At 35.1% G+C, this 22,958-nt stretch overlaps 1 protein-coding gene across 2 annotated transcripts in view; it reads left to right on the forward strand.

Annotated features, from left to right (window-relative positions):
• Positions 1 to 22,958, forward strand: part of CACNA2D1 (calcium voltage-gated channel auxiliary subunit alpha2delta 1) — a 365,213-nt gene that overhangs the window by 180,859 nt on the left and 161,396 nt on the right. For both annotated transcript variants that reach the window (XM_059471496.1, XM_059471497.1), the window contains exon 5: positions 13,831 to 13,875. In XM_059471496.1, the coding sequence (XP_059327479.1) occupies positions 13,831 to 13,875 (45 nt within the window). The remainder of the gene's footprint in view (positions 1 to 13,830; positions 13,876 to 22,958) is intronic.

Here is a 22,958-nt window from a genome sequence, read left to right on the forward strand (position 1 = left end):
TCTCCAGCTTTCAGATAGAATATTTCAGTTTTATTTTACCAGTATTTGCAGATATTTTCTGTTAGAGCTGTGTTGGTGCAGAAAAGGATGGTTTGGTTTATTTTCATTTGTGGTAAGAAATACCAGCAAAATACCCGAAAAGCTGGATTAAGACTGAAGTTTTTTTTCAAACCCATGTCATTAATATGTTTGTTAATCCCAAGTGATGGCTGCCATTTCCTCTGCTGGTGGTTTACTTACTTTCCTTAATATATGGGGATGACACCAAATGGGTGATTTAATTCCAAATACTTCCAGTCTCTCTCTAATGTTTTGGGTCTACATTAATTAAATCAGGACATGTAAGAGTATGTGAGCATATAAAACCTGCTGTGGTGATGTTGGAGGGATGCAGAAAGCCAGACAGGGTGTTACCTCCTAGAGACCTGCCAGATGAGTTGAGAAGGGTTCCTGGTGCATGCTGGACCACAGGATGTGTTTGGACATTGCTTAGGTGTCTTGGGGACAGATGTAATAACCACAGCTTGGATGAAAGCAGAGTGATCTGGGTTTTATTTTGAAACACATACATCATATTCTCTTTGAAGAATAAAGCATGGTCTATCCTAAAAAGTCCCATGGTTACACATCAGTATGCATCCTGTGTCAAGAACAAGCACCAAGAGGAAATATTGTTCAAGATAAAATAAGTTTTATTTGCAGCAATAGATACTTAACAGTTATAGATAAATTAACCTTGAAAATTGGAAGGCAAAATCCAGAAGTCTAGTAAGTTCTTCAGACATTCAACTAACAGCAGTAGGGAAAATATCCCACAATTTCTGTGAAAATATTTACAATATTATGAACTATAGTTATATTCACTATATTACAATATTGTGAACTATGAATGATGATTTTTTTGAAAAATAACTATGATATGGACAGGTCAGGACTTCCTTTAACATCAGTAGGCTTTACTGAAATTATAATACTGAAATTGTACTAATTCTCTGAAGTGTTTACAGGTGCTAGTAAGAGTAGAGCAGTGCAAATCCATCTGTCTAATTGAACTTGTGTATGTTTGTCAAGAATAGGATGCACTTAAGTAATTCAACTCCTCATGTAATTTCTATACTGATAAGAAAATGTTAAGATAAATACAATTGAATTAATGAAATTGTTTTATGTCTGCATGCACTCTAAAATACTATATTTTCAAGAGCTTTAAATGTTTTAATATGAAACAGACAAAATAGTCTTTATTGCTTTTAGATAATGAATTAAAGCTTACAGATATCTGAGGTACTAGATATGCTTTTCCCTATTGCTCAGTGTTCACAAACAAAATTTAGGTGATATTTTGAGATTCAGACAAATTTTGATTGTGGCAGGCCTATTTAAGTGGGTAGGGGTTGTTTATATGCAGATATCAATTGTATAAATTTTCCTCTGTGTTTATACTTCCTCATGTAATTATATTTATGTTTGAGAGATATATAATATCTCTCAAAGAGATCATCTAATGTGTTTGTGTATTTATGTCTATGAACAGGAACACACTTTTAGCTGAGTCCTTTGGAGGTCTACAAAGGACTGACTCTGGTGGGCTCAGATACTTTGAGTAGCTCAAATGGTTAAACTATTATGTGCTCATACGTTTGAAATTTTACTTCTTTCATGTTTTAAACCCCAGGAATATTTCACATTTAGTGTGAACAGTGGCTTACTACAAAAAAGAAATCCTAGCCCTTGGGGTCAATTGGTACAGTTGGCTAATACTCACTCTGTGCAGGAATCCATGGTCTGTGATTTCCAGCTCATAACACACAGCCTGTGCTGCTCTCATCAGGAGAGTGGGGTTCAACATCAACTAGTTCAACATCAACTGCTGAAATAATTTTGAAGGACTTTTCTAGGCAAAGAGGGGCTAATTTAGGATGTTTTCTTATACAGTTTTCTGGAGCTGTAAGAGTTGTCAGCCCATCCCGTTCAGTAAACTTCCTAAAGTAAAACCAAAAGAAAACAATCTCTAGCAAGGTGGATTGCAAAGTTTTTAACATGAATTTTGTAAAATGAGAAGAGGGAAGGGAAGGGAAGGGAAGGGAAGGGAAGGGAAGGGAAGGGAAGGGAAGGGAAGGGAAGGGAAGGGAAGGGAAGGGAAGGGAAGGGAAGGGAAGGGAAAAGAGGCCCAGGAAGTTTTGGCTGTTATCAAAGGGGTCATTGATGGCAGCAGTTTGGAATGACAGCTTTGCTGCAAAAGTCTCTGCCCTTCTCTCCAGTTTTCATTGCTATGTCTTCTGTGGGTGAGCACATCACACCATCCTTGACAAGACACTTTGCAGCATTCCTTCTTCATTCCCCATCAGCCTGAGTTTCCCAAATCCCTTTATAAACACTTGTAGTTTCTCTCTCTGGTGCTTTCTGCAATCTCATCTCACACTTCTGTAGTACTGTGGGGTGGTGCTTGTTGTGGTGTGTTTTTAAGTTTCGCAGTTTGCTCCCCCATTTTATGTATGTTCCCCCTATTGTTCTTTATAAATGGTTCCCTCCTCTCCAGTTTTCCCGCCACAGAGCTTTTTACAGTTATGTTGCTATGGCTACCTTCCCCTATGGCTGTCTATCACTTAAGTTATGTAACTTCCCCTCCCCTATCCTACCTTATAAGTTAGTTTTCCCTCCTCCCTGGGCCCAGTCAATCACCCCCACTCCTCCCTGCTTTCGAGAACTTTCTTTTCACTGGGGGTTGTGGTTGGCTGGTGTCCCAGGGTCCCTCCTTTACTTCATGTTTATTGGATACATTCTCTTGTCAGTTATGTCATGTACCTCCCCACCTGTTTTCCCATTGGTTAGCTGGGTTTCCCTCCCTTCTCCACCCCTTCCCTTTAAGACCTTATCTCTCCTCCTGATCGGGGCCATTTGCTGTGGGCATTTCCATCTGTTGGGTGCCATCTGCTGCTTGGTTCTTCCACCTGTTGGCACCTCAATAAACCGACGTTAACCCTCAGCAAGTGGTCACCTCCTCATTCGTCCCGTCCAGCGTGAGTCCAAGTCCGCGATCCAGCCCAGCCCAAGGCCACGACGCCAAGGGGGGTTGGCTTCCGATGCGTAGGGGCGTCGGCCATCGTACCCCTTCTGCTAGCCGGACACAGGGCCCTCGCGCAGCGTGGCGCCCAATGTGGGGCCTGAAAGGTGGACAACTGACCGCTGACCACTGACCGGACCCTGCGGAATTGGATTTACAGTGATCCTCTGGACGCTACGCTACGCGGGTAGTAGCAGGCCCCGTTATAGGGGCAGCGCTCCCCGGGGGTTGGAGTCTCAACCTCAGCACCCTAGGAGGAAGATTCTAGGGGCGTCGGCCATCGTACCGCTTCTGCTAGCCGGACATAGGGCCGCGTACGCCCTCGCGCAGGTGCTGTGGAGAGCTGAGCTGAGAGAGTTTTAAACAACTCAGCATAAATTTCAGGGAACAAAATGATGCATTTCTTCAAACTAAAGTCAGTTTAATACATACTTTGCAATTTACTTCATTCTCTCTTTTTCACTGTGATCTTCCAGTGCTAAGCTCTTTTTTCAGTAGCCTTGGTTAGGTTTGCAGGAACTTTTCTGTCTTTCTTAACAAATACCTGCCTTCATTTCATTTTTTATTTTAACAAGAGAGAGCTATTTTGCTTGTTCAGGTTTTCTCACATTGTCTCTTTCTTCACGTCTTCACACTTCTGTGATGTATCTGTCCACCCTGAATTTTAAAAAAAAGAGATGAATTTCAAAGTGCTGATTTATATGAGAATTTGAAAGTGAGCAATACAGTGTAAGGGCCCAAACTTATATGTGTCACCATAGACTTTGATGGAAATGCTAAAATGCTATAAACTTAGTAAGTCTCTGCCTAGAATAAGATTCATTTATAAAAAGCTTAAAATATTTTTTGAATTGTGTGCAGTTGTTGAACTAGAAGGATGTGCAAATCCATAACTAGATGTTTCCTTCTCTGAGTTGTAAAGCCCAGGATTGTTCCCCAGGAAAGACTGCTGTTCCCATCCCACTGACAGCCAGCAGCCATCAGTCTGGCTTTCAAAGATTTCTTTGTATTTCTTTGCAATTTTTGGCATAAACATCAAATATCTGATGAATGAAAACCCCTGTTGTGATCCATGGGCGGAAACACAAACCCCTTTTCATTTAGTGCTGTTGTTAAGATGAAGAATGAGAAACATAACAGCAAGATATTGATAGAACTCTTAAATCCTATTTCTCTTCTGCATGACTTCCAGCATACCAATGTAACATCAATAATTAAGAGGAAAAATAACTTTGTTCTATTTTTTTATATGAACCTTTTACTTGTAGTGATTAACTAGAAAAGTTTTCATCATTTCATACTAAATAGTAAAAGGAATATTTTCCCGCTGCTGGCTTGTCTCATGCTACTGAGCTACTTCTGAAATAAGGTGTGCTCCTGAATCTTTGCTTTATTGCAGTGATTGAGTGCAAGACATGCATAAAACAGCTGCCAAAGCTGAATAATTAAATTATGATTCCTTCTGTTCTTTGTTAATTAGGTGAGCTTGGGATAATTCTTAGAACCTGGGAATTGCTGTCCGGAGCTGCTTTCTTTTTAAGACATCAGAGACGCTTTAGATTAAAGTCTTAAGAAAGATTTGTCTTTATAAGAGACCCATAAAAAAATCAACAATCAATATGCCAGGCATTTGTTACACGGGTAAGCCAAAGCAATTTGAAAAGAAAACACAGCCTGACATGTTTTGAACTTTGTTACTTTTTGTAAGGGCACTTTTCACTTTTCAATTTAGGAGGAAATGGAGATATTTGGTTGAGTTTTTTTCCTAATTTTCATGAAAATTGTGTAAGATGAGTTACAGCAATTGTTTTGAGGATTTTTAAAATTATTTTTTGGTATGTTATAGCCCTCTGGGGTTGAAGAACACATTTTGGGTGATTGAATAAACTCAGTGAAGAATTGGTCCAGACAGGAAAAGAAATCAGTGCTTTTAAAAACTTTAGAGATCATTAAAATTACAAGTCAGTGTCAGCATTGTAAAACGTGATTCAAATTTTGAATCATACTTCCATAATTTATATATGAAAATTCATTTTTCCTGTGGTGCACAGTATCATAATACCCCATAGAAGTATCCTAAAATCTTCTTATAAATTTAGTTTTTACATGTAGATGAAAGAGTAAATAAAAAGCTGTATAAGGCTCTCTGCTGTTGCAATTTAAGGAAAGTTGTGGAAAATTTTGGCATTTTACTATTCCAATGAGATTCTTAAAATACATTTATGTTTTGTCTGTACTATTGCTTAGCATTTAGTTACAGTGACTTTTTGTGTGATGCATTTCTTGTAAAACACAATTTTTTGGTTTTTTTTTTTTTTTTTTTTTTTTTGTGAAGATAACCCTGAATTATACACACTTCAGCCACTGTCATGGATCCCCAAGAAGCTACCCTTGAGTTTTTACTCCATTGTAGTGTCATATGCCTAAAATGTTATTCCTTTTTGTAACAACTGATTGCAGCATTGCTAAACATGGTCTTAATTGTTGGTTGTAGTGGATAGAACACAGAAGAAATGTAACAAATGCACACACATTTTTTGGGGGGAACAAATTCTACTAAATGTTTGCCTCTTGCTTTGTAGAAAATAATTTTCTCAAAGGCTTTTGAAGATTTGTTGGACTTGAAGGACTGGCATATTTTCTATATTCAGTTATGATAGTGGAAGTGGTTCATTGCATCCCAGCACCTACACAGATGTGAATTCAGAATGCCAATTTCTTGTGAATCCAAAGGAAATTTATGTCCAAGGTGTTTAACTAGGCTCCTGTACTCTAAATTTGCACTATTTACAATATAAAAAATAGGCAATTAGTATAGACAATTTTCAAAAAAATTATTTTATATTCTTTCATCAACTGAAAGTAATGCTGAATAAATTATAGTAAACATACTTTGCTGCTTTAATTAAACTGATCAGATAGTGTGATATAGAGGTTAATTAGCTGCTAACAAATTAATTTCATTTTCCCACCTGGAAATCTGCTTTGTAATCAGTTACATTTAGCCTTATTAAAAGAAATTGCTTATACTTTGAGGAAGCTATTGTGATGAGAAAATTAGCAGTTTCCTGGACCTTTTGGAAGAATTTATTTACCAAAATTAAAATGGATTTGAAATGCTTTTGTTTCTCAGTCTCTCTTGTTTTTGGCTTAGAGTACTGGAGGAAGAATGAAGAGGATGGTTATTCCTATCTTTTTATATAGGTAGCTAGTTCTTTAAATTAAATTTAAAGCTGATTCTTTAAGTTTGGTAGCTCCAAAAGAGTCTCCCTTATGATTTTCTTTCTTGGTCATTTGTCACACGTGCAAGTACATAAAATCCTAGGTTTTACTATGGATCAAATTACCATTCTTGAGAATAATTTTTCAGCTTGATTAACTAAAAGGAGTCTGTCTGTGATATAGGCAACTGTACCAAAGAACAAAATCAATGTGGTTTTGCAACTTCAAATTTTCAGTCACTAAATTTTTCATTCCTGCATGAAGTATTTGGCCTTTGATGCTTTACAACCAGCAAAGTGCTTAATTGTTTGCCACATTTAATTTCCTTAGTTTATCAGTTGCACTAAAAAATTGAAGTAAATTTAATAAGTCCCCAAAATAAAAACAATTCATTAAAAAAATAGACTATACTTACCAGTAGGCAAATTGCCAAAATTCCATTTTTATATTAACAATTATATAACAATTGCATGTCCAACAAAGGCTGGAGTTTCACTGCAGGCCATTGAGCCAGAGGATGTCTTTCTGCAGAAGTTTTTTGTGGAGTATGTTGTATTCTTTCAGAACAGACATCCCTGTAGATTTTGATTTGGGTGTGTGTTTGTCTGACTTGAATTTCTCATCTTTTGGGCTCTATTACATTTAACATCACACATTCAACAACTTTTGATTTTAATTCTATGTCAAAGTTCAATTAGTACTTGAAATGTATTCTTAACTATTTTTTAAATGAAGTTAAGTATCGTCCTGGCAGCTTAAGAAGTCCAATGGCAGTGTCTAACAGTTATTCTTGCAGTGAAAAATACCTTAAAATTATGGAAAATTTTTGACATGGAGAGGTTTTGCCTATTTTTTTTTACCATTTATGTGATGAATTCTAGGGATCTGAGGACATAAGTACTCTTTCTAATATTTGTTATCCTTTTTGAGCTTATGCAGGTACACCTTAGTGCTCTTCCCTGCTTCCCTTTTTTTGAAGTGAATGTATAATGTAGCATAATATGGACACTGAGGCAAAGAAAAAAAACCATCCTACTCCTTGTGTCCTGTGAAAACTAGGAGGGTTTCCCCCTGAGATTTGAATATGATACAAAGAAAAACAAACCTTCTTACTCAGCTTTGCTAATTATAATTTGCACAGGACAAATTAAATCAAGCGTGGTTAAATTCAGCAGGTAATCAGATACTGTCACAGTGAGCAGAAGGGCACAAGGAATGTGTCACTGTAGAGGTCAAGCCATTGAGGGGACCCTGAGCAGAGGGGTGACAGCTCCACCTCTGCTCAGAGAGATTCTGAGACCTGTCCTGGTCACAGCACTGGTGGCTGGCAGAGCCCAGCCATGTAATGTGGCATACCTAGAGAATATTTATGGTGGAATCTCAGATATTTCAAAAGTTTCTTCCATGTTTAGACTTCAGTGCACTCTTTCAAGATCTCAGTTTTTGACTCAGATGCCTAAAATCTGGCCACCATCAACGCTGCAATCTGTGGATCCAATCTCAGATCAAAAATCCTCAGAATCCATGGAAAGGACCTGTAAGAATATCTTTCTTATAGTGTATTCTATCTGGATTCTGTATGTGTGCATTACACTTACCTAACATCTTTTTAAATGAGGCTTGTATGTTTTAGTCCTGCTGTTGAGCATGCTGGTGATTGATAAATTATGATTTATTTATCACTCTGATGCATCTGTGAATGGTCAAGTGACCCCCTCATGAAAACTGTCAGAAAATTTTGAAAGTTTCTAGATTGATAATTTCACTGAAGGAATTACCTGTAAATGAATGCTGGAAAATTGATCTTTCTCACCATTTAAAAGAAAGAATATTCTATGACAAAGACTGTGCAGCCCCTTTTATGTTCCTTTATGTTATTTCCTGTAATCTTCACCTTCATCTTTTCATTTCAGTTATTAGTCTCAGTGGAATCTTGAGAAAAGTCCTTTACACAAATCTGATGAAAAAGGCTTGTCATAAATTATGGTGCAGACCTGGAAGGTTTTAATTAGTGTATGAAATTTAATATTCTGACCAAGCAGTTATTTAATCAAATCAAGTTTGGGGGAAAAATGTCTAACTCGAGTGACTCATTTGTCTGTATTTTGGGTAATATAATGACATATTTCTTGATCAATTATTATTTCACAGTTTTGTTTTTATTTTAATGATTTTATTTTTAAAATATCTTGATTCTATGTCCAGTTTTCATGTTTTAAATGAATTTAAAATTTCTTACAGCCCATATTTAGGCACTTTAATTGCATGCATACACTGTAATTATAATTGCAACTGGTTTACTGAATTTCCTGAAATTTTGTTCACTTTAAGGACAAGTGATAAATCAATATTTTTACATATGGATACTGAAGACAAAAAAGAAGTTCTTAGCAACTAACCTCCTTATTTTACATGTAATTTTATGTAAAATCACAAAGCTGTAACAAAAGAAATAGTAGTAGTTGACATTCTTTTTTTTTTCCTGTTTGCAGGCTTTTATTCCCTGACATTTTCCTCTTTGCAAACAGATGTAATTTTTTATGTGTGGTAGGACATATTTAGCTTTCTTTTCTGAGGTGTCTATTGTGCTTTAAACTGCATGTCAGACTGTGTAAGGGATTAAACTAAAACTGCTGGGTTATTTTTCATGGAATTTGTGAGGATGGGTTTAAACCTTTATTACCCCAAAGGTATTAGAGTGAACTTTTTAAACACACGTTTTAATCCAAGGGGATACAATGAATTTATTTTTTTTTTATTAAAATGGATGTTTCACCAACACTTAATGGAATGTTTTTTTAGCATTTGTAGGCCTTTACAATAATTTTCTTTGGTCTGCCTAAAGAATGAAATGAACCAGTATTATTAATATTTTTATTGCTTTATGCTAAACAAAAGGACTCCCAGGTTTTCACTAATGTGAATGTCTTTACCAAGTGTGTGGAGCTAATATGATTTTAAAATGTTGACCAAATTTCTATCTGTAATTCTAAGACCTTTTTTTAAAAAATTGAAGAGTCAAGATCAGACTTTTATTTGCTGTATGGTTTGGTTTCTCCCTGATTTTATTTCTTTCTCTACTTCTTACCTGCAAATTAAAAGAATCCTCATTATTTGCAGATTAGCTGCAATTTAGAGCAGCTTTTTTACATTGACTCACTTTGAGTGCTTTAGAACTTCTTGGGTAAAATACTTATAAGTCATGGGAAGTATCCTGTTTTAAAACAAAATCCAAATAAACATATTTGGTTGTAATTTCAGATTTTAAAACATATATTTATGCTGTAATCTGTATTTGCAATAGAATCTGATACAATAATTTGAAGTTTACTTCCAGGGGTTTGCTAAAGAAAATCTTTGAGTTGTGGAAATCTTTAACTAAAGCTCTTGTTTTCTTTTATGAGGGAGTTAATGATTTTCTAGTGTCTCTCTAATAGCTAAAAGTGTAATTTTTTTTTCTTTAACATTTTACCTACAATTCTGGAGGTTCAGCTTTTGAGGAAAAAAAGAATAACTGTGATATATTTCAAAATTAATACATTATATTAATTTCTTACAATAGGAAAAGCTGCAGCAAACCTTTTTCCCTCTCCCCCTTTTTTAAAAAAAATATATAATTTATTTATTTTCTTGTGGTTCATTATAGAGTCTCATAAAGTTCTAGAATTGACTTCAAGCCAATCTCCCCTGTAGGTCTAACACCATTTTAGGCTGCATCACAGGCTCTGGGTCCTATAAGGTTTTTAGGAAGCCCACAGATTGATCTGAGGTTTTATATAATTTTAACCACAGCTTCAGTGAAATTAGCATTTCTGAACAGACTGCATTGAATGTCTGTTGAAAAAGACTTCAAAAATGAATCTTTAGACTGCTTGGTGGCCCACAAACTGCGTGTGAAGTTCTTGGAATTCTTGCTTAGGATTTGGAGAGGAGGGGTTCCTGTAGACTCCACTACATGGCAGCAATGACCTGGAGCTTTCTTTTTGGCACTTTGTAAAGGAGGATGTAGATTTCCTACCAGCAAAATTGCACAGATATACTATTACAATTTTTGCAATACATATTTCTCTTAAGTGTCCATATGTCTTGTTGCAATATAATCCCTTGTTGTTCTTGAAAGAACTAGATTGAAAATAGCATTGTTTCCTGAGATGAAAAGCCAACTACAGCTTCATTCATGTAATCCTGAGCTGAACCTTGGCATTTATGTGTTGAATCAATTGACTGTCTGTGAACTTGCTCTGTAGAGAAGCAAAATATGAGTGTAAGTTAGTGTTGGTGTGAGCTCAAATTTCATCTGCAGGTTTTCTGAAAGCCAATGTTTTCCCACACTTTTCTTCTCTAGACACAGATTATAGAGACCATCAACTTCAGATTCTGTGTGCTGAAATTTAAGAATTTATTGATAGCAACTAATATGTAATGTTTCTCATTTGAATTATTTTATACCATGATCTGGAAAACAGAAAACTATTGAAATGAAAAGCAATTTAAAGACAGTGGAATAATCTCGCTTCAACAGACAATGCTATCTATGAAAGCATGGAAGAAAAAACAAGATTAGGAAAGAAAAGAAAATAGTGAGAGTCAAAAATAAAGCATTTATGACCTGGTCCTTAATGTATTTTTTATATGGCTTTCCTGATGTTTTTTGCAGATACTAAAAAGTTTTGCTTTGAAAGGAGAATTAAAGATGGTGAAAACCATAAAATCATATATTGATCGTACACTACAGTTTTTCCTATATGCATATGGTCTTCCAAAGTCATTCTTTTATAAAAGTTCAGCTTCAGGACTGCCTTACCAAATCCCTTCTTTGGTGAACAGAAGTAATAGTGAGTCTTTTACCCCTCTTTTGCACAGAATTACTGGATAAAGAACAAAAGTAAAATTTAGGCTATTTACACTCTACAGTTTGCTGACCAAGTTTGCAGTATTACTTGGTGCCAAAAGTGTGCAGCAGTGGGAAGATTCAAATTCATTGTGTCAAGCAGTTAATAAATAACTAAACTACTTGCTTGAGAGCCAGCAACAAAGCAATTTGTTCTTGCCAGCTGGAAGTGGTTAAATGATGAAAAATTGTCCTCTAAAGATCTGAGTGATCCATGAATCTAATTTGTGAACCATACTGCATTCAGTGTGTTGTAGCACTGGGTATCTCATATTTTCTATATTAAGAGTAGTGAGATATGCCCAATGTCAGTGTCAGTTTATTCATTATATAGGTAATATCTCCAGGCAGGGTAATGGACAACAAGATATGAATAACCTTACAAAAATATCTAAGTCGTTTGGGCAGGAAGTGTTTATTTTCATTAACTTGTAAATATATCATGTTCCTGAAATGTTATTCTAAAAGGAGATTTAAAAAATGCTGTTCAGTCCAGTGGAGATAAATAGTAAAGCTGTGGCAGCTTTGAAAAATTTAAACAAATAAATGAAAATATAAAAGACAAGGAAAATAAAGAGGTATTTCTTTGAAGTGCATCAAGAGAATTGTGTCTGGTGATGACAGTGTTCAAAATCCTATACAATAATGATTTGATAGTAGGATAAACAAGAGCAGTGGAGACGAACTCAGGAAATAAACTCATGTCTAGTTGAGAGTCAACACAATAGAGGGCCTAATAGAAATTGTATTTTCTGAAAATGTTCATTTTAAAAACAAAAGCTGTCAACAAAAACAATACAGTTTTTTGCTTTTTATTTTGCTTTTCCTGCTCCCATTTTTCCTGGGCAAAACCTTCTAGGGATGAGATTGCATAGGAACTGCTCTAATACAACCTGATATCAAGAGTTGTGGTGAACAAAATGTACAATTTTAATTTTTTTTTAACTAAACAGATCACCATGTGATGAAAACACTTGTGTTAATATTTGTGGCTGCATCCTTTGCAGCTTCAAATGTTGCCTGCTAAAGAATCAGAGGGGCTTTTGAACCAATCACTTTATTTACAGAACTTTTATTTTGTACATAGTTGTTTACAAAGCGAAGAAGAACCAAGGAAATGGAACCTTTGCCTCTTCTGACTTACTCAAAGGCTTCCACAAGCATTATATGGTCTTTTCCTTACAACAATCAAGTGAATAAACAATTAGCTTTAGTCTTTAATGATGAAAAGGATTTCTTCCTGTGTCTGTAATGCCTGGAGGTCTGGCTTTTATATCCAGATACAGATAACCAACTGACCTATGGATAGAAAAGTGTCTTGATGGAAAAGTGGAAAAGTTCATTTTGAGGGAAAAGGATGAATTCGTGTTAATAGCACTTCCCTCAAAGTGGCATTTAGCTCATCTGTAATATATTTCATGTTTGACTTTCTAAAAGGTCGCAAAGGAAAATAAATGATGTCATTATTTATGGAGTGAGTAAAATGATCATTTTTAAAGATGAACTGCATTACTTTGTAATACATGCCATACTTTTTTAGTGAAAGTAAAAATTGTTGTTGGCTTGTCCACTTGAAAAATGATTACTGAAAGCATTCTTTCCTGTTGGTATTTATAAAAGAAAACACTTTGTTGTGTGTTCAACTTTTTAGATACATAAAAGGTATTACCATAAATAGAGCTGAAAAAATAAGAATTTTTGGAGGTCAATAGCAATCACTTATTTTAAACACACTGCTGGATATGAAAAAATTTAACCTCTTGTTTTCTTTAGTTATTCAAAATCAGTAAGGGTAATTAAAAAGACTGTGTTCGTGCATGTCTCTATTTCATACAGAAATGCACTTAAAAGCTTTTTTATTCAAAAAACTTTGGGCACATTGCAGCACTTTATTTCGTGGAAAACTACTCCAGTGAACCTAAATCTTCAAGGCTTTTAAATGGTTCAGTTACATTTAAACATGGAAAAAAAAAAAGAAAACACAAGAACCTGTATTGCATAGGATGTACCCCAGTTTTCAGCAAACTGTAGAAGCTAGCACTGAATGGAATTTCTGACTGATTTTAGAATGGGAACGAGCAATCTTCTCCTTCTATGCTTTACTTGAATTACGTGGTACAGAGTTTCCACAGAGCTGGCAGGATCTGCTGCACACTCCAACAGCCAGGCTCTGCTGTGATGTATTTTCACAGATTTATTTTCGCAGTGGGAGGTGAATAAAACAATAAACGTGTGTGCAGCAAGCACTTACCCCACTTAGCAAAGGCCGTCCCTGGCTGTATCTGCTGGATGCCACGGTGCATAAATCCCCTAATTGCACAGTAAAGTCACATTTCTGTGACAGACACAGCTCATGGAAGCCTTTTATGAGCTCTGGAGTTTGTCCAATGTTATCTGCACTTTTCTAGCTGTGTTTTGAGTGACTTATGCAGCCTCCCATGGAATGAGCATTTAATCAATGAAGTTTAGCACGAGCATGGGAAATTGCGCATGCAACAGAGAGCAAGCAAAGATCAGAGTTTGTCATGTTTCAAAGAGAATACATAAAGAACTGGTGGTTTAGTTCAAAAATGTATCTTGCAGTAGAGATTATTGCTATTTAAATTTATTCTCTCATTTCAAACTAACAGAATTACTTTTCTTTCTCTTACAGAATAATGATATAATCTATTACAATGCAAAAGACGATCAGAATGATGTAAGTAATATGTTTCATTTTATTTCCTTGCCTGTAATCTCAGAAAATTAGGGGAATGAAAACATTAATGAAACTTTAAGAATATCATTTAAAGATTGGGCAGAAGCAAAAATGCAAGAAACTTAAAAATGTCTTTAAAAGTTTCCTCAAGAGCCAGACAATATTTTATGTTTTAATTCTCAAAGTCTGTCTCCTTTCATACAGTTTGAATTACTGGTCAGGCAGAAAATGTGCTGGGACAATGAAGATCCTGACAGCAGTATAATTCACTTTTTAAAAATGTAATAAAATCATAATTCTAGGATTGGAGAATCAAAATGATAAATGTAAATAATTCAGTTCACTTTGAAGGAATCATTTTCTGGCCTTATTTTCCAAGATCATGTGGTGTTTTTCTGTATTCTTTGTAATAAATCTTTTGCATGAGGAGGAAAAGATGTGAAATGTTACTGAATAATTGCTTTCATTCACATTGTGATAATTTATGTGACTGTAATAAGATTTGTGAAAACTGAAAATCCAATCACAAGATTTAGACTAAAAGTAAGATACTTCAATTCCAGGTTTACTAAAACTCTTACTTTAAAAAGGTTGAAATCTCCTATCTAACATTAACTATTAAAAATCTTTATGTGTTCTGGAGACAATACAAACTATCCTCACCTTCACTGGAGATAATACAACTGCTTGTCTTCATTATAGATTTAATTTAGAAGACTACAGAAAAATGTTGTAAATGTATTAATCAGAATTGCCAGCATGCTTCATTTGCACTTTTTAATCAAGTATACTTTAGAGATTGATGGCATCACTATTTAATGGATGCTTCTCCTGTAAGGCAATTAAAGAAGGTACATAGATCATGTCAAGCAGAACTATTTTATAAGGTTATATAGAGTTATGAGTACTTCATTTCAGATACCACAAACTACTGTCCTGAGTTTTAAAGTTTGTATGATTGAAGTAAAATTCATTAGAAGTAACCTAATTTTGAGATATATTATTCTGTTCTCATTCAGTTCACTGGATGGCAGGTGCTAATCTTCTCTGGAAACAGAAATACAAAGCTGAAATATTGAATTTTTAATCTCAATATACCAGATAGTAATGGTAGATTGTGGTGTGAAGTAAAAACTGTGGCGTGTCTGTTATGATTAAATAGTACTAGGACAGGTCTTCAGATTGCTACTTTTACAACCAAAATACAAATCTGTTAGGCAAGGCAGGAAAGGAAATACTATTTCAGAGTTTAGTCTTTGGTTTTTATATTTATATTTTATTTTCTTCAGGACATTTATTTCCCTTCAATAAAAAAGTACACACACAAGCCAAAACAAACAAAGTTTGTTAGACCAGTTATACTGTTTTATTTCTGTTTCAGTTTTATTTCTTTTTTATGTCTTTCTGAACATTTATTAGAATGAAGTTTATAATAATGTTTATTGTTGAGAAGTAATAAGGATACAATGGTCAGTGATCTGATAGTGATTTTTTTTTGAGAAGACCTTAATCTAGATCTCAACTGTGTATGTAAATACCACAGGTTCTTCCCTTGTCCTGCCTGGAAAAAAATGCTTTAGACAGCTTTTTTCTTAATATATTTAGAAATTTTAATAGAATAATCTCTGAAGCACTGGTTAGTAAAACTGTGTTTGCAATCTATTCTTTTCTGTGTCTAACAAGTCCACACTTTTTTCCTCTTCCATGCTGAAAGCCTTCATTTATTCACAGGAAATGATATTATATTTATCTTTGAGTACAATCAAGAATAATTAGTAGCAGAAATTAATTTATTAAAATTAGACATCTAAACTAATCACTGTGGGTATCTCTAGGGAGCTGTTCAGTTTGTTTTGAGACAGATGTCTGAGGTTATCTGAACTGCATCATTTCTAGGTGTGTGTTTCTCTGTGAACAGGTCCCTGTAACAGATCCTTTTAGATCTTAACTTAATGGATGCTAAAGAATCAGAAGAAATCAATCTCACAGGTCTTGCCTGCCAGTTTTTGTCTCCACTCATCCTTTGAATATTAAAGCCTTTTCAGAAGAGCAGTCCCCTTAAATTCTGTGTATGCTTCTGGTGTACGTTTATGTGCTGCAGGACACTTTCCTTTCCTTCTTCCCATTCCCATAACACATTCAGGAGATCCTTCTCTCATTTTTAATCTGCTGTCTATATTGGCCTTTTCCAATCTAATGACTGGACTTGTTTGTACTTAAAAAAATAAAATAAATAAAGAAGCACATGAAGGCAAATCATTCTCTGGCCTTTGGATTTCTCAGTCTCTCAAATAAAATGATCAATTTGTAACCCTGTAGTCCATCAATCAGTAATAGACCTTTTGTACTCTTTTTCTTACAACAGCAATTATTTTCTGCTTGCTTATTTCCCCCTCCCCCCCAGTGTTCCATGTAATGTGTGAGCACTTGATGATAATTAATGAGTTTTATCCTCACAACAAGGTAGGAGGTTTTATATTTCCATTTTTTTATATCTTATAGGAAGATGATGGCCAAATATGTATTTTAGTGTAGGTCTCTCAGGTTTCTATTCACTGTCCCTTTCCCAGGAGCCCTTTCAGTTTGATATATTGCAGCCTGTTTGTGCACTTTAATTTGCAGGTGTCAACAGCTTGTTGTAATTGGACAAATGCTGCAGTGCTTTCATTGGACAGCTGAGTAGTCCCACATTAAGCTGCTCTTTCCCATTAGTTTTCATGTTGCTTTACCTGTTTTATCATCTTGTCCTTTGTACCCCCACCTTATTGATAGCAATTTTGCCTCACTGCTCAATTCTTTCCTCTTCTTTATTTTGGTTTCCATTTTGTTTCCAGTAATTCCGTGTCTAGTTTATTCCTAAAACTATTTTTTTTCTGTTTCCTTGTATTCAAGTAATCAACAACTCAACTGTACACTGAATTGCTCAATTGCTTAATTTTCATATATCCTGAGTTCCTTTCCTAATGTTTCTTTCATTTTCTCTTTGCATCTTGCTCCTTTGCCAAAATTTTTAGTATAATTTCTTGTCATGGTTTTATAAAGTTGCTCCTGGACAAGCTACAACAGCCTAAGAAAATAATTTTTTCAATGATTCGAAGGAAAGAACTAAGTAAAACAAATAAATAAATGTCTTTCACACGAAACCAGCCACACATCATTGGAAGTCTGCAGTTTCCTTGTAATCCCTGGGCATTAATTGGAGCAGCCAGTGGTGTCTCCTGGCAGGAGCTGTGTCCCTGGTTAGCACAAATGATTGATTAGACACTGCCTCCCTGTAGTCTCACACGGGCTTGCAGTCATGGCTAACAGAGCTGTGCTCCTGGTGCAATTATTGATCACATACTCAGTGATAGCATCTTATATTTTCTTTTACTGGACTAACTTGGAGGCTCTAAAATTATGAGTCCCTTTGGACAGTAAATGTCTGCACAAAGTGTCAATTCAGAATGTGACTGGGAGTCAATGTGTGGGTACCACTACAGGGAAAAATCCAGAACATTCCTATGGTTGATTTTAAAACAAATACATTTTTTATGTGTTTGTATTTTTATTTACTTTTTAATAAAGAAAGAAGAAAACTTTAAAATAATAAGCTGTCTGTGCCACATGGTTTAAGAATTTTTCCTAATTCAGTGATGTCTTGTTATTTGGAAATTATTTGTGAAACGTTAGCTCTCTTTGAGCTTAAACTACAGCATAAATTGATAGCATAAAGCTATCAAGTTGGGACTTTATGGCTTTATAAATACTGATGAAAAAATTACATCTACAGCAAATTGAAAACTATTGTAAAAACATGAAAAGATAATTGGTCGTGAATGTAAATTCTTCAGAAAAATCATGGTGCGTTTTAACAAAAATTTTAGAAAGCAAAATAATTTCCACCCCTCAACTTTCTATTTTTTTTTTTTCCTTTTTCCTTTTTAACAATTAAATGAAGAATAAATATTGGGCAGAAGTAAGCAGAGACTAGAATGGTTATCTAAAAGGCATTTCCCGTGTGGGTCTGCTTCTTCCCAGGAAGACACTTAGACATTTAAAAGGCATTGACAGTGGCTTTGGAAGTTTAGTGAGTCTCTGCTTAGAACCAAGTCTTGCCTTTTCTACTGCTTCATGGTATCAAGGTTGAAAAATCTTCTTATATGTGCACCTATGATTAATTTAGTAAAAATAAGTCTATTTATGAAATATCCCAGGTTCGCTGGTAAACAAGTCTGAATCTACCATGGATTTGATCAAAGAAATGCTGTTTTTTGGGATTTTTTTTTCTTCCCTCCAGTCACAAGCATTGAAAATTGCAGAAAAATGAATTTATACAAGTATGATATTCTGTGTATGCTATAGCTGGACATAGAAAATAAAAGAAGTGTCCTCTGTGCAGCAGTGTTTCAGGATCTCTGTGTTGGGTCAGGTGGAGCCCTTGGGGGGAGATGGCACCTGAATACGTGAATATGGTCAGCTTGGAAGGGGATCAGGAGCTGAGGTGGGGCCGATGGGGGACCCCAGTGGTCCAGCCTCAAAGGTGACAGGTTTGAAAGACTTCCAGAGACTGAAAGGGTGATGCCAGATCTCTGCAAGTCCAGCAGCTGAAAAGTGAGACTGATTGTAATGACTGGCCCTGACACTACAGAGAAAGCTGGGACAGGGACTGCTTTTCATCTTATCAAACAGATACATATTTTCTCTGGCTTTTCAATGTTTTTAAACCCGATTCTGATAAGATAAAACCTTTATAAAGCTCCCTTTGTTCTTCATATGTAAGAGTAGTTCTGTCTCTGTGCTTTCCCTGTGTCTGGATGCCAGCATGCAAATAACCAAATCAATATCCTACTGCCTGGGTTTAGCTAAGAGGTGGACTACAAATCATCAGGTTTTTTCTGAGCTAAAGCTACTAACTTTCCAATATTTCACAGACAGTGAAGGATAGTATTTCCAATAAGAAATTTGTCTCAAATCATTTAGGATGAGTTTAAGTGCTAAGATGTAGAGGATCTAGATTCCTTTTGCAATAAGGAAAGTTTTTAGTCAACTTCTTGTCATCCAGCCCAGGAAGAGTAATCAGCTAACTTTCTTATCTCCCTTAGGTCTCTTATTCCCTCTGCTTTCATTGCATGACAACCAATAGGGTTTGACATTACTGTCACAGCTATGATGTGCTGTATTTCTTTTCATCTTCTCTTTGTCGTTTACTGCTTCGATACTGAAGAAATTTTTAAAATTAGTCATAAAGAATTGCTGCCATTCTCATTTATGATGAGTAAATGGGCAAAGTCTATGACATAGAGATGGGAAAATCAAGTTAGATAACACTATAATAATTGTGATTTGGACACTCCGGCAAGAAGTTGCCAACAAGTAGGTGTTGTACACACAGCATCTCTCTTTAGAGCTTTTTTTTTATGATTGCTGTTCTTCATGTGTCTAACTTACACCTAATTTTAGATTTAATTTCTTCTCCTTTTGAACCTACTAAGGTTTTTTACCAGCCCATATTAAGGAATATTTATACATATTTACATACCTAGTTCTTATACTTTCTGTTTGTCATATCTTTTGATGGTATGAGGTGGAATTAGGCATGTGAAAATCTCACTGGAAAACATAATTTACTGCTTGTTCTAGACAAAATTTTGTATGTTCTTGGAGAATGGTGATACTAAAATGGGCAAGTGACTAAATTTGTAAATAGACTGAAATGTTAATTGGATGGTGTTTGATGGAGATATTTTGAATTTGAATTTTTTGAGAACTTGGGCTGCATCTGTGCCAGGTACTCTGATTCTTGGAAATATGGCATGGATTCTATGGAGTTTTTGTTTGTTCTGGTTCCTCATTGTGATGTAATGGGTATTAGCTGCACAGAAAAATGCCTTATTCTAGCCTTTTTTTAATATTGACAGAGGACACATTTTGTCAGGGTAGTTTGCTCTTAAACTGACCTGGAGCAGGTAAATTATATCTTTCATAATGAAAGACTGTCAGAGTAGGACTGCTGATGGACCAGTGTAAGTAACATTTTGATAACTTTAGAGAAGTTTCATTGGAACAAAAATTTCTAATCTGTAGTAAATGTCATATTTTTCAGCTATATTTTAATTTTAATTATATATATATAATCTTGAAAATGAACCTTTTGATACTGGAATTTATTGCTTGGAATTAATACTCAAAGTGTATAATAAACCTAACATTTTATGAAATGAGGACAGAAAATTTGATATATTCACATAGACTCCTTTACTAGTTCCATTTAAAAAAGAACTTCCTAGTTGTTGTACTTTTTGGCTTTTTGGTTGCTGAGAGTATTCCAAGCCTGTTTCCTGTGATTCCCAAATATGCAACATATTCATAGATTTTATAACTTAGAGTATCCTAGATAGCATAGAACATACTTTGGTACTTATGTTAAAACAGTTTAATTTGATTAACCTGTTTTCAAATGAACTGCCATGAAAAGGTAGATCCATATTTTATCTTTTTTTAAAATGTATTTAATTTACTTGTACTGCAGAGTGTTGCTTCTTGTGCATTGTGGTGTACAATAAAATTGTATTTATGGCTAAAATACACACTTCTTTCTGAAATGAAAGTTCTGTTGTAGAAATTAATTCTGTTACAAGACAATGCACAGGATTTTAACTTTCATATATGGGAAGGAGTGAGTAAGCAGGAAAACCATATTTTTATGGTTTTATCTTTCATCTGTTGCTCATCATTCTTTATATACAAGAGGACTTACCAATATTAGTAATTTCATTGTATTTTGACCTCCAGATTTTTTTGGAAAATTTGAGTGTTCTTGTTGAACTCATTTCTCTCTCACATCAGGAATCCTGTGTTATCTGACAGTGATTTGGATGCCATTCTTTGGAAATATTGGAACTGATAGTGAGGGCATGATTGACTTTGTCTGCCTTAGTACCAAGGCTTTTTTACATTGTTTAAGGGAATGTGTTCCTTTTATCAAGTATCACTGGGAAACATTCAGGTCTTTCCATTTCATGCTCTTACAGGTAAGCTTGAGTACAGCCCACAGGGGAGAAATGGGATTCCTTTGAGCTTCCTATTGCAATTGTAGTGATCTATTGCCACAGAAAGCAGAAAATCTTACTTTTATTTTATTCTTTTCTTTTTCTTTTTTTTCTAGTATTATGATTAAAAAAGTAGGTGTCAGGTTTATATTCCTTTATTCAAATTTGTGCAAGTCTTCCCTTCTCCCAGATGAACATATGTTCTAGCTTGAACTGAAAAATACATGATAATGAAATAAATGACTGCCCCAAAGCTATCTCCTACCTATCTGTGAAACAGAGTTATGAAATAATAATGGCAAGAATGATAACTGTAGTTGCCAGTGTCCTAAAAAAGATGAGAATGTTCTTAATGTGGAGAGTCCTACCTTGAAGGCAAAAGAGCACAAAAGAGCAGTGCTTGAAGTCTCCCCATGGAGGCTGAGTTTATGCCACATCAAAGATCAGAATTCAGCCCTAAAGCTGGTGATTCATCAGTTTTTAATGGAAGATTTCTTGCTTCAGGATATTTCCTACTGATATCAAATGGATGAGTGATAACAATTGCAGTGAATGCAGTGTAATTGTTTATTGGTAAATAAAAGCAGGACCAAAAGCTGAACCTGTCACAGGATGTTTATAGCATTTGAGGCAGTGATTTTCAGCAAGCTCTTTGTTGCCAGATCCCAGGGTTCTGTGAGTGTTCTGATGTGTTGCTTTGAAATGTGTGGGTCACATTGACACTTTTAAGTTGTACAAAACAAAACAAATTAGTCAGTCTGATGTTTTCGTAGGACTGATCAAAGGTGGAAGTAGGCTTTGAAAATTCCAAATCAGATCAAGAATCCTGGAAAGGACCACTTACAATATTTTAATATTCAAATGGAGTTCTCTGTGGTGATGTGGTGTGTGGTGTAGTGTAGGTGATGAAATGCAGGTCCTGTCCCTGCCCTGCTCCTGACTGCAAACAGGAGCATTTCTGAACCAGCTGATGCGATCTGAAAAGAGCCAGAAAACATTCCCTGGCCCTTCCACATAGCCATGTTCAACATGTTCTGTCCTTTTGTTTTTTGGAGAATAGGAGGAAAAAAAAAACCAAAACAAACAGATTGAAGGAGACAGTCATATCTATTATCATCAACAGAGTTTAAATCTTCTAGAGTTTTTATGCTGGTGTGTAAAACAGAGTGTTAAAGGAATTATTGCAGCTCTCTTTATGGTGTGTATTGAAAATAAATTTTAATCCAGTGGGAAATCACATTGCCCAGACCTAAAAACTTTAGAACTCAAACTTCAGGTGACCTTTTACATAGGTATTTTAATTTGCTGACGTTTTAAAAACTCTTTCAAAATCTACAGATTGACCTGTGTCATCTTCCTTTTGGTTTTACTTTCTTTTTCTTTTTTTGTTGGCTTTTGATATGATTCTTTACTTGGGCAGATTATCTTTCTTAAACTTCCCTTAGTTTCTGTGAATGACATTCTTCTTCATTATTACATGGATTTCACCACACTAGCATTTTAAAGTCACATAAATAGTCTTATGACTATAGTCTAATATATATATATTAGCCCAATATTGTTATGGCATTTTATTTAAATTATGGTATGGTGTTTAGTCTGCAGAGAAAGTCTGTGGTCCTTAGGTCTGTGCATGGTTTAATGTTACCTACAGACTTGGTCTGCCCTGATACAGCTGTCATTTAATTAGTAAAAAGCTGCATTTTTTGTGACCATGAATTAGACAATGATGTTTATATAGTGTTTTAAGCTCCATTAGTGGAGAAAAAAATAGATTTAAAAATTAAAAAATTAGGAGGCCTCCTGGATGTGATGTAGTCCAACCTTCTTCTTAAAGCAGGTTTGTGCTGTTATTTATGTTGCTATTGACACAGAAGAAGGTACAAATTAAAAGGAGCAATAACAAATTAGTATCCTGCAGGATGTAAAAAATCTAGACCTAGTCAGTATGACTGAAGATAAGAATGAACTGTGAAACAGGATCAGTTGATGGCTTAGCAAAGCATGGCAAAGACAACTGCATCAGATGAAAAAAATCTAATTAATTAAGCG

Source organism: Ammospiza nelsoni, chromosome 5, assembly GCF_027579445.1.
Source record: "Ammospiza nelsoni isolate bAmmNel1 chromosome 5, bAmmNel1.pri, whole genome shotgun sequence".
NCBI classification, from domain to species: domain Eukaryota; kingdom Metazoa; phylum Chordata; class Aves; order Passeriformes; family Passerellidae; genus Ammospiza; species Ammospiza nelsoni.